We start from the raw sequence: 12,173 nt of genomic DNA on the forward strand, positions 1-12,173 counted from the left end.
GTGGGTGCGTCTCGTAGATCCCTCCAACATGGGCCTATCAAACATTTAGCATGGAAGCAGTTCACACTTTACTCTTCAAAATGGATTAATGTGATGCTATGTTATAAATGTAAGGCTTAGTGGGTGTAATATTTATTAATTATTTTTATTTATTATTATTTTTTATAAACATGCCCTTTGTGACGGATCATTACAGATGGTATTATATCAACTAGAATTAAAGGCTACCTAAGACGTGACAACCTCTCCCTTTCAAAGATGGGATATTTACTTCGTTTCTGGAACCCCACTATTGAGCGGACCTTTTACTCCCTGTAGTCTGCTCCACTTTACATGCTTTCTGCCTTTCTTCACTGTTTAACCTTCTCCTAATGACATTCTCCTCTTTATTTCATTGTTCCAACAGCTGGACGAGTACTATGTGGGTCCTATTCCATTGAAGGAGGTGACGTTTGCCCGGCTGAATGATAACATCAAGGAGCCCTTCCTATTAGAGATGTGCACCAAGTTTGGGGAGGTGGAAGAAATGGAGATCCTGTTTCACCCGAAGACCCGGAAGCACTTGGGCCTGGCCCGTGTCCTCTTCACCAGCACCAGAGGGGCCAAAGACACAGTCAAACACCTGCACAACACCTCTGTCATGGGCAACATCGTCCATGCCCAGCTGGACATCAAAGGTACAGACTTGTCTAGGTCGTGAGCTTGAGCTTTCTGTCTGATGGCAGCACTGTCTGCTGTTTGAGGCCTCTGGTAGTGAGAGAGATGAAGCCTACTGAAACTGAGAATGTCCTTCCTTGAGGTTTGGAATAATTTGCATATGCTTTGAGGTTCTTTGTGTTTTCAGTTTATAGAGGTAAATTGTAAGGTAATTTATGCCTGAGATTTTAGAGGTTGTGAATGTTTCACACGTGCTTGTGTTTGTAGTATATTTTTAATTCGCTATTTGAATAAATCACTATTTTTAAGTTCAATAAAATAATAATTAAATTAATCATTTAATTATCCTGATCAGTATCCAATGTTCCAGTGAGTTTGTGTGGGCGATTGATTTTGATCTTGGCTTGGGTATCGGCAGAAATTGTATCTACAAACTTTTAATGTATCTCCTCTAATCACCAGAATGACAACTTTCAATTGAAGTCAATATTAATTTGGAACATTTATGTTGGTCAATTGGAATATTGACAAAAAGGAGATACAAGGTTTTTGCTTGACATTACCAATATATTACTCAGCATATCACATTTGCATTCAGCAATATAATAACAATATGCTGAGCAGCAGCTCACCTGCTTAAGTCCGCCAGTATAAGTGTGTGTGTGTGTGTGTGTGTGTATATTCCCAGCCCTTTATATGTGATTTCTGTGGATGTTTTCAGGCCAGCAGAGGATGAAGTATTACGACCTGATCGTTAGCGGCTCATACACCCCTCAGACGGTGCCGACCGGAGGCAAGGCCCTCACCGAGAAATTTCAGCCCCCTGCTCCAGCCCAGCCTGACACAGTAAGTACTCTCTGGGTTCTGGATTTTGAGTGATGAAAATCCACCATGAATTGAGAAAGGTATGTGATGCTGCATATCCTGAGGGCTCCCTTTCTCTGTCCTGGCGAGTGTGCCACCCTATACCAGTAAGAGCCCATGAGCAAGACATCCACCAGTGCATTCACCCATTTCTGTAGCGTGATTAAAATTGCAAGTCACTCGGGATAAGAGTGTCTGCCAAAGCTGTAAATGTTTTATGGGATTGTAATTTTGCATCTGTCCTTTTTCTGGCTGTCCATTGAAATGCTTATTTGTTCGGAGAGATCCATTTTTGCACCATAAACAGCTGCCTCAACATGTCTAAAATTGAACAGTAGTTTAACAGTTTATTGCCTACCCGTACTGTACCTTTTAAGAGCAGTTGAGGTTGAAATAACGCTTGTCATTTTATTATTGAAGGGAAGGAACAACAGCTATGGGTTTAAGGTTAGTTTTTTGTGATCACAAGCAATTATAGATTTATTATTAAAACAATCATAAACATTTTTATATATATATATTGCACAAAAGGCCATAATTATACTGTAATTAAACAAAGTAAATTCAAATATGTAAAGATTAATATAAAATAAATGAGCTCTGTTCTGATTCTGTACTGTATTGACTAGTTGAAATATCTCCAGTTATAAATGGACAGGTCTAACTTGTGGAATCTGCATAGGCGGAGAGTGGTAAATTGCTTAGTTCCCTGTGATTTCTGAGAAATTCAGAATGAGCTGTTTTTAAAGCATATTTTCCATATAAATAGACTGGGGAAGTGAACGTTTGAAGCTTCTTAGTGTTTACACATTACTTCAGTCTACTGTATTACAGTATTGTGGGGAAATCCAGTTTCCCTTTCCATTTTAATACTTTTTAGTATTTTAAATTGAAGTGTTTTTTGTGTTATAGCTTAAAGTTTTTAAACAAATAAAGTTATAATGGTTACATCTCCTGTTACAATCTCCTTAAAAATGTTTTTAGTAAGTTGTTTTTTTGTTCATTGTTTTAAGGTGAACACTGTCATGTTATCAGTGTCTATTTTGCTGTGACCCTTATTCACCTTTCCCCCCCTCAGTCATCTGATGTCAGACGGAGGCTCTCGGTAGATCAGGTGCCAGTCCCACCTCCTGCCAGTACGACCCCATGCTCTGGGGACACTGCATTTGGTGAACAGCGTCTGGATACTCCTCCATCCTCACTCGGGGGGCCCTACACACCAGGTTCTTCTTCCTCCTCACAGGGTGGGGGTACTCCTTACACATCACGCTCTGGGACCCCCTTTTCCCAGGATTCAGGCTACTCTGGGGCCAGGTTGGTCAAACTACAGATTTTCATGTCTTTTAATACTGCTTAAAACAAAGTTTTCTAAGGGTGTGTTTACACTCGTCTGGTGTCTGGTGCCCTGGTGCGATTACTCCGTTAGTGTGGTTTGTTAGAGAGGGTGTGAACTCTGGTGCGCACCAAACAAGCGGACAAGGCCACCTGAGCAGGTGTTCGATATGAACCAAAGGCACCTGAACGAGCTAAACGCTGGGTTAAGCACGGGTTCACTTCTGCCTGTGTGTGTATATATATAAAGTAAAGAGAGGGCTCATCTTATCACCACCAACAGGACGTTAACTCTTCGTCCGCTTCCTCCTCCAAAATCTCCTACCATTCCCATCACTCCCACCACTCCCACCACCCCGAACGGCGCGAGGAGAGAGGGGACGGCAGGCCGTACCGGCGGGACAGTTCTGGTTTTCGATCCAGCTGTGTCCCAAACCCCACACTACTACTACTACTACACTGCACAGTGTTTCACAACCAGCCCCCTGTAGAACTGCATTGATTAGTGTTGCTGCCTCAGTAAAGTAAAGGCGTGTGCGAGTTGGGATGCAGCCACAATAAGGTGAACATTTCCATTTTTAACATTTAAATGTCATTTGTGGCAGTAAATAAAGGAGCTTTATTAAAATCATGGTTTTTAATATTGATATCAGGTCATTATTATTTAATTAGGCAGGTTTAGGGATCCAGCAGTTAGGTTTTAAGTTTCTTTTTGTTGCGTGGATCACGCAGGACCTGCAGATATTTCAGTATGAAGGTATACACACACACACCCTTAGTTATTTAAAAGCCAAACATGCCAAAGTAAGTGTATACTGGTTACACTGGTTAAGATTAGACATGGGCGCAAAGCCAATATCATTACTACACTTCCTTTGTCGCCTACATTAATTTCCTGTTTGTGTCTGTGCTTGCAGGCATGCAGGGTTTGGTGGGGCTCCCCTGAGCACTGCTTACGCTTCACAGGACATGCTCCCTTCTTCATCCTGCTCTTCCTCTGCGGTGTCGTCCTCATCAGGGTTCAAGCCCCCACGTTACTATGAAGACCCCCATGCACCTCCCCCTCAAGACCCCTCCATGTACCACAGAGGCCGGCCCGGGTTTCCTCCTCCTGCGGCACCCTTTCGACCCAACGAGCCCCCGGGCTACCCTCCGTATCATAACGCAGGCGGAGCAGGCATTCATATGCCCCCACACCCACACATGCCACCCACTGGCTCCTTATACGAGTCTCCGCCTGTGGTTGACCGAGAGAGGGACAGGGGGCCTAGAGAGAGGGAGCGAGACAGAGACTCTGCGGGGCGCTATGGAGCTTCTCGCCGCTCATCTTATCACCACCAACAGGACGTTAACTCTTCGTCTGCTTCCTCCGCCAAAACCTCCTACCATTCCCATCACTCCCACCACTCCCACCACCCTGAACGGCGCGAGGAGAGAGGGGACGGCAGGCCGTACCGGCGGGACAGTTCCGGCTCGCGATCCAGCGAGCATGGTAGGCACCGGAACCACCACCATTCGCATAACCACCACAGCCGACGGAGGAGCAGCAGAGACCGAGACTGGGACAGAGACAGGGAGCGAGATGGAGACTACGCCAACAGCTCAGACCCTCGATACTCCACCCACCGCTCCTCAAACAGCCTCTCCCCACCCCCTTCCTCCGCTTCATATGGAGGCTACCCCCAAACTAAAGACTTACCTGCTCACGACACCCCTTCGTCATCCAGACTGGACCCCTCACCATCCTTCCGTCCGCAAGGCACAGGGGACAGAGGCTCAATGGACAATGATTATCGAGCCCACTCTCACCACACCCCCTTGCCCCCACCACCACCTCCTCCACCCCCTCCCCTCCCTCCAGCCTCCGTCATCGCCGCTGCAGTGGCTGAAACGCTCAGCTCGCTGGACTTCGGGCAAGCAAGCCCAACCCGAGAAGAGCAGTGGACGTTACCCAAACGCCGCCCCAGCACCCCTCCACAACCCCCACGCACTCCTCCACCCTCCTCTCCTCCCCATGCCTCCATCCCTTCGTCCTCCACCTCTCCCTCCTCCACCTCCCTCCCTCACCACCTCCCCTCCTCCACAGCATCCCTCTCTCCTCCTCTTCCTCAGCGAGACTCTTCCTCTCCAGAACCGGACTCCACCAATGAGAGCCTGCCGTTTGTTCACCACAGCAGCAGTCTGGACTCGCGTATTGAGATGCTCCTAAAGGAGCAAAAATCAAAGTTCTCCTTCCTCGCCTCGGACGACGAAGAGGAGGACAGGAACGAGGAAGAGCGGAAAGGGCTGCAGAATGCCGACGGAGAGTCGAGTAAGCAGAGGGAAGGAGACGGAGAGAGGGCAAGCCTTAAGAAGCAAAGGGAGGCGGATGGAGGGCAGAGGAGAAGAGCAGACCGGGACGGACGACGGAACAGAGGGAAGAGGCAAGGCGGAGGAGGAGGCGGCGGCGAAACCCGGAAAAGCCCTGCGGAGGTCGAGGCTTCCAGTGCTTCAGGCTCCGGCCTACTATTGGACTCTGTACAGGACCAACTGCTTCTCTCCCAGGAGGAACACTCCCACATGACCTCTGATGCACACAAGAGTGTAGGTGCTCACACTCCGCCCACCTACAACGGAGAAGGACAGGTAAGTGACCTTTCTCAAAGGGCTGTATTACTACACCCACATAAACACACCCACATTTTTCAGCTTCTTAACACAGTCATACCTAAAGTTAGATCTTGAGCATTACACTATGTGTAAATATGTGTGTTCTCTGGAATGATTGTGCTCCATCTAGTACTTTTGGGATGAGGTGGGGTAGTGATCGTCCAATGTCCTGGATCACTAACAGCTCCAAAATCTATTAGAAAGCCTTTCTTTGACAGTGGAGTTACTTTTGAATACCCATTGCTTTTCAAAGAAACAATACATTGCAATTGTCCCAATACTTTTGTCCATATATAGTGTAAGTAACTTTTGATTGTTTCGATCAAACAAGGGTTTCAGTCCCTAATCACAGCGACAGTTGTCTGGACCTGTAATTGGTAAGGCAGACAATTAAAGACACAGTGATTGGTTTGTGTACAGCAGTGTTTTTTGAGGACCCCGGCTCATTAAGCTTGAGCATCCTGGATGTCAGCTTGGGCTGTCTGTAGGAGTCTGGGGAAATCATGCGGATTTTATTCCAGTGGAATCATCCAGGCAGATATCTTTGAACAAAGCAGTCCTTGGTGAAACTAGACGAAGAGGACTAGACGCAGGAACTCTAAATGGAGCTAGGACTTGTTTATCAAGCTTACCTAAATGCATCTCACACTGTCCCCTTTTGTCTCGTCCTCCAGCCATCTCCTCATTCCTCTGGGGAAGACATGGAGATATCGGAAGAAGAAGATAATGACGCTGCCATCTCCACGGTGATGCCACATCATGCTGCTGCCTCCTCGTCCTCTTCGCCCACGACAACGTCGCAGACGATCCTTCCCTCGCAGACTGCAGACCCCTCCGCTAGTCCTCCCCCAGACAGCACACAGCACTTCAGCTCCAACATGCCTCCTCCGCCTATCCCCTCTTACCCTCCCCACCTGCCTCCTCCACCCCCGCCTGGCTTCTCCCTCCAACCCCCTCCACCTCCTGGCATTCCTCCTCCGCTGCCCCACATGGAGCTGCACCCGGAGTACCCACCTCCGCTGCCCCACCACATGTACGATTATGCCAACTCCATGGAGTTGATGAGCCAGTACAGTGGCATGTCCTTCCAGATGCAGACCCAGATGCTCAGCCGCTTGCACCAGATCAGGGTGACTACGAGCAATGGCTCTGCGGTGCCCCCTGGAGACCACCCGCCAGCTTCTGAATACCCACCATCCTATCACCTCCATTCTATGACCCATCCCCATGCACCACCTCCACACCCACATCACCCTTACATGGACCAAGACGGTACCGCAGGCAACCACTATGACCAGGACCACCGCTATATGCCCCCTCACATGCAGTACCCATACCCAGACCCTCACGCCGCACAGTTACCACATCCCCACCACCACGCTATCCCTCCCCCGCACTCTCCTTGGCCCCCACACGTCTTGCCTCAGCACTACCCGTCACCTTACCCCGTGCCAGCCTATGGCGCGGCGCCGGCCGTGGAAGGAGAGCACTATGGGGAAACGGGAAACCCGATGGCCATGATGGACCAAAATCCCCACGAAGCCACAGTCCAGCAAGTACTGGCTCTTCTCATCGAGGAGATGAAGAACATCATGCAGAGGGACTTGAACCGCAAGATGGTAGAGAACGTGGCCTTCGGAACCTTCGACGAGTGGTGGGAGCGTAAGGAGAGAAAGGCTAAGGTAAGACTAGGAGGAGCCTGGGAGATCTGTTGTGTCTGTAATTCATATTTTTTGGGATTGACTGATAAGGAGATCATTCATAGATGTTTTTGGCACCGAAGCACATTGTTCAAAGCATCTTTCTCAGCAGTGAGAGAGTTTTTCCCTTTAGAAACTTCAGATCTTATCAGAACAGATAAAGCAGGTGAACATAAATCCAGTAAAAATGAGAAACAAGAGCTTCTCATTCTGAAGAAAGAAAGTAGTGAGATCTTGTGGGTGAGCTAGTCTGAGGAACAGAGCTCGGTTCCTTCAGGTTTCTCCTGGACACCCCCAGTCCAGCCAGCACAGTGTGGAGGATGTGTTCAACTCCATCAGCAGCAGCAGCAGCAGCTCTTCTGATTTACCATCATTAAGCCCTGATTTACCACCAAACCAGGTGTTGATCTGAGGAGAACTCTAAATAACACTAGACTCCATGAGAGAGGAGAACTTTGGAGATGTTCTAATGATGAACACAGTGATGGAGAACCACCACCACCTTCTGTAGGAGTGATATTATTAGTGTTTATTCTAATATCAGTGTTTTACTGAGGAGATAAACACCTACTTCCCAGATTAGGAGAATTTGAATTGTGATTTTCACGGGGAACTAAAAATCTGAATCTGATCAGCTAAATTTGTTCTTCAGTAATAATAACAAGGATTATTAGTCTTGACACAAGTGGCCAATATGTCTTTTTGTCATTTACAAAAACTGAAACAACCCATAAAAATATCTATTTATTTATATAGATGGATATAGATTCTGGCTAACCTCCCCCTTCATGTACAATACTAGGTCATTCTTGTGTAAAATACATGGTTTTTTGTCCATATTTTGTCCAAGCTGGGCAGCATTTGGCTGGAGGGCAGGGGTGGAGGACGTCTGACTTGTTTACATGTAGGGAAAATACTGGGATGGCATATTGATATTAATGGGTACCAGTATCAGGCTGATATCGGCAGAAGTTCTGAAATAGTTATACTACATTGTAGTGGTAAAATATATAATTGAGATATACAAAAGTACTGATACAATTAATTAAGAATCATAATTGAATTGATTGATTAAGTGTTCAGATCTACACACTTATGTATTACTAATAATGCAGAGAGCTCATGCTAGGCATGTCTGAGTGACATGCTCACATGTAAACAGCGCATTCAGCTGCCCTCTGGCTTTTCATGAGCTGCAGTGCAAGAATACAAGATTACTTGACTCTAAATAATAATAAGTGATAGTAATCTGTGCTAATTACTAATCGAGAGAGAAGTCCATGTAATCCAAGAATTCAGCTTGAACTCCCATCTTTTTCCTGTGTTATCAGCCTTTCCAGACAGCTATGAGGAGTGTTGCAGTGGTGAGAGAGGAGGAGAAGAAGGAAGAGAAGACGAGCAGTCGGCCACGCGAGCCACTCATGTCTCTAGTGGACTGGGCGAAGAGCGGAGGCTTGGAGGGCTTCACACTGCGGGGGGCGCTGCGGCTGCCATCTTTTAAGGTACCTGGTTTTACATACCTCAAATGCACCTGCTTCTCTCATTTATGCATGGCTGAAGCCCATTTTACTTCAAGTGCTTACACACACACACACACACACACACACACACACACACACACAGCTTGTCTAGTCCCTGTTGAGAAGTTCTGCCAGCAGAGTAGAAGTTCTGGAGCAGATGTGGTGTGGGCTAGAGGGGTATAAGGCCCCCCAGCATTGAGCAGTGCTGTGGAGCAGTGGAAGAACGCTGTTCTCTGGAATGATGTTGGGGCTCCATCCAGTACTTTTGGGGAGAGTTGGAGAGTTAGGGGGTAGGGAGGTGAGGTGAGTTATTCAAAGCAGGGCTCTTAAATATAGTAGAAAGCCTTTTTCCCTGGACAGAAGAGACAGTTACTCCAACAAAAGCAGGAGAAACTCTTATTTTTATTTGATTTTGGAAGAAATTAATAAGCAGGTGTCCCAATACTTAAAAAAACAAAAACAAAAAACCAAACCAGCTAGCTCACATAATTATAAGCCTGCCGGAAGCAGTGAGGTCTAATTAAAGCAAAGCAAAAATTAAAAGCAAAGCTCTATGGTCAAATAGTTGTTTGACAGATTATCCAGTTTTTCATTAATAATTCATTCATTATTCATTATTATTCATTTACATGCGAAGGTTTCTGATATCTGAGAATTGTGATTAGTGTAAACTGCATTCTCATTTTTAATGTTACTGATGAAGCAAAATTTTGTTTTTCATTGTTGTGTTAAGTGAAAACTTAATTATAAGCCTGCAGGAAGCAGAGAGGTCTTAACATCTAAATAAATACAAAATCTATGGTCAAATAGTTGTTTGACAGATTATACAATTTTTAATTAATTCATTAATTCATTTATTTAGTTAATTTATTTACTTTTAGATCATTTACAAGCGAAGATTTCTGATATCTGAATTGTGATCAGTGAACAGAATTCTCATTTTTAATGTTACTGATGAAGCAAAATTGTATTTTTTTTCACAGTTGTGTTAAATATAAACATGATTATAAGCCTGCAGGAAGCAATGAGGTCTTAACAGCTAATTAAAAACAAAAATCTATGGTCAAATAGTTGTTTGACAGTTTATCCAGTTTTTAATTAATTAAGTTAATTTATTTACTTTTAGATCATTTACAAGCAAAGATTTCTGATATCTGAGAATTGTGATCAGTCTGAACAGCATTCTCATTTTTAATGTTATTGATGAAGCAAAATTTAAAAGAAATTCACTGTTGTGTTTAAATGAAAATTAATAATTAATATAAATTAATAATTATAAACCTGCAGGAAGCAGTGAGGTCTTAACAGCTAATTACATTTACATTTAGCAGACGCTCTTATCCAGAGCGACTTACAAAAGTGCTTTGCTATTTGCTTAAGAAGAACCTCAGCTAGTTTGAAAAGACTAAAATTCAAAGCTCCTCTACGTTTCGACTCTACTAAACACAAGTCAGTAAGGAGACCACTCTGCTATTCGCCCAAGTCCTCTCAGAAGTCTCAGAGGTCTTCAGTCTGCATTGGAAGACAGCGAGCGACTCTGCCGTTCGGACACCCAGAAGCTCAAATTGGTTCGACAGAGTTTATATGTGGTTGACTTGTGTGTCGTGTCCAGTGTGAAACAACAAGCATCGTGGATGGGTACTACCAGCTTCCCTTAATAGTGCTGAATGTTGCTGTACAAGGTTCACATTTTGTTATTTGATGTGTTTTGATTGAAGGAAACTTTAACTTGACATCATTCTAGACTCATCCAAGGTTCTTCCTCTTTCGAGAAATGCTGACGGTTGTTTGAGAGCTGGAGGCAGCAGCACGAGCACCAGTGCTGGCAAGAGTGACTAATGTGTGGGTGTTCATTTTCCAGGTGAAAAGGAAAGAGCCTCAGGAGCTCGCAGAGGACGCGTCACTGAAAAGAGCCAGGCCTTCCACTCCACCGGATGAGGAGGATGAAGGTGAACTACTTCTTCTTGGTCTCTTTTCAGGCCTGGACCGAGTACCTGCTCTGTCTCTGTCCTTTTCATTGAAAGTTGGCCACCACTGCATGGCGTACTGTTGTTGGTAAAACTGACGTGTGTGTGTACAGTATTTAGACCTCAGTATGGCTGCTACTGTCGCTTTCAACCATGCAGCTTGCATGCATCAAGTATATCTCACACACAAGTGTGTCAGAGACCACATAAGCAAGATACTGAACCGTGTGTGGTTTGAGGTGTTCGACTGTGTGATTGTTTAGATGCGATGTTTGCAGAGCGCTGCAGAACCTGGTAGCTTCCTTGTCAGCTACCTGAGTAAATACAGTACGAACGTCTAGACTCATGTATGAGGTTAAAGGAGAATTATAATCATACATATATTTTTGTATGCATATATTTATGTTTCTCCTCTGTTGATCTGAGCTCGGTTTAACATCCTCTCCTCTCGATTCCACTCCTCTCAGACTCATACCAGGGCAAGGGTCCGGACGCTCCAGTTCGGCCGGAGGAGAGCCGGGCACCTGACCGAGGGGCAGCTCGGAGGAGGAAGAGAGCCAAGGCTCGTAAACCTTACGATCTGGACAGTGAAGGAGAGGAGACGTCAGACGAGTCTTCTTCTGAAAAGGTGTGTGAGGTTCTGAATATGTACTTTTTTTTTTTAATGTATTAATTAATTAATTAATTAATTAATTCATTCATTCATTCATTTATATAGTTAATTTATTTACTTTTAGTTAATTTACAAGCAAATTTTGAAGATTTTTGATCAGTCTGAACAGCGTTCTCATTCTCAAGGTTATTGATAAAGCAAAATTTAATGATTTTCACTGTTGTGTTAAATGAAAACGAGTGAAAGTTTAAGTGTTGCAGATAAAATATTTTCACATGGATACCTTTTGTGTTGACACTTAAAAATATCAGCTGTTTTAAAAGTGAGTGCTAAGCTCTGAGAACTGGTAAGAAAACAATTTATGAAAAAGTATAATAATATTTTAATATAATTTATGAAAAGTATTTCTGGCATATCTTTCCTTGTGACTCCATGTCTCAGTTGAACGTCTTGCAAAGTACTTCTGCGTTTTTTATTTAGCAAGCAAATAACTAGGTTTTGCATTGAGTGGACACTAGATGGCAGCAGTGCTCTTTTTTATTTTTTTTTGTTTTTTGCGAGTCCTGGACCTTTCTGGGAGTTTTAAACTTGGTCATGTGAAGATTTCAAGTTTCAGGTTTATTTGTCAGGACATTTATGCATTGAAATGCTTGTGGTGAGGCTCAGGTTGATGCTCTACAGGAAGACAAAACTATATACATACTAAACATATTCAAATAGTTATATAAAAATTATATTAAATACAAAATACAAACAATATATACACAAAATACAGAATATACAAAGACAGGAGGGATCTGTAGAAATTGTATTGGTGACGGTGCTTGAGGCTGATGAAAAAGTTGACTGTCAGTAATGTACGGCTGTGTGC

At 44.4% G+C, this 12,173-nt stretch overlaps 1 protein-coding gene across 1 annotated transcript in view; it reads left to right on the plus strand.

The window, feature by feature from the left end:
- setd1a (SET domain containing 1A, histone lysine methyltransferase) overlaps positions 1-12,173 on the plus strand; it is a 38,179-nt gene that overhangs the window by 4,417 nt on the left and 21,589 nt on the right. Inside the window, exons 4-11 of the mRNA XM_072693544.1 lie at positions 407-677; positions 1,379-1,503; positions 2,600-2,835; positions 3,771-5,478; positions 6,177-7,184; positions 8,534-8,704; positions 10,584-10,671; positions 11,157-11,317. Coding sequence (XP_072549645.1) covers positions 407-677; positions 1,379-1,503; positions 2,600-2,835; positions 3,771-5,478; positions 6,177-7,184; positions 8,534-8,704; positions 10,584-10,671; positions 11,157-11,317 — 3,768 coding nt within the window. The remainder of the gene's footprint in view (positions 1-406; positions 678-1,378; positions 1,504-2,599; positions 2,836-3,770; positions 5,479-6,176; positions 7,185-8,533; positions 8,705-10,583; positions 10,672-11,156; positions 11,318-12,173) is intronic.

The sequence above is a fragment of the Salminus brasiliensis genome, chromosome 12 (genome assembly GCF_030463535.1).
Source record: "Salminus brasiliensis chromosome 12, fSalBra1.hap2, whole genome shotgun sequence".
NCBI lineage: Eukaryota > Metazoa > Chordata > Actinopteri > Characiformes > Bryconidae > Salminus > Salminus brasiliensis.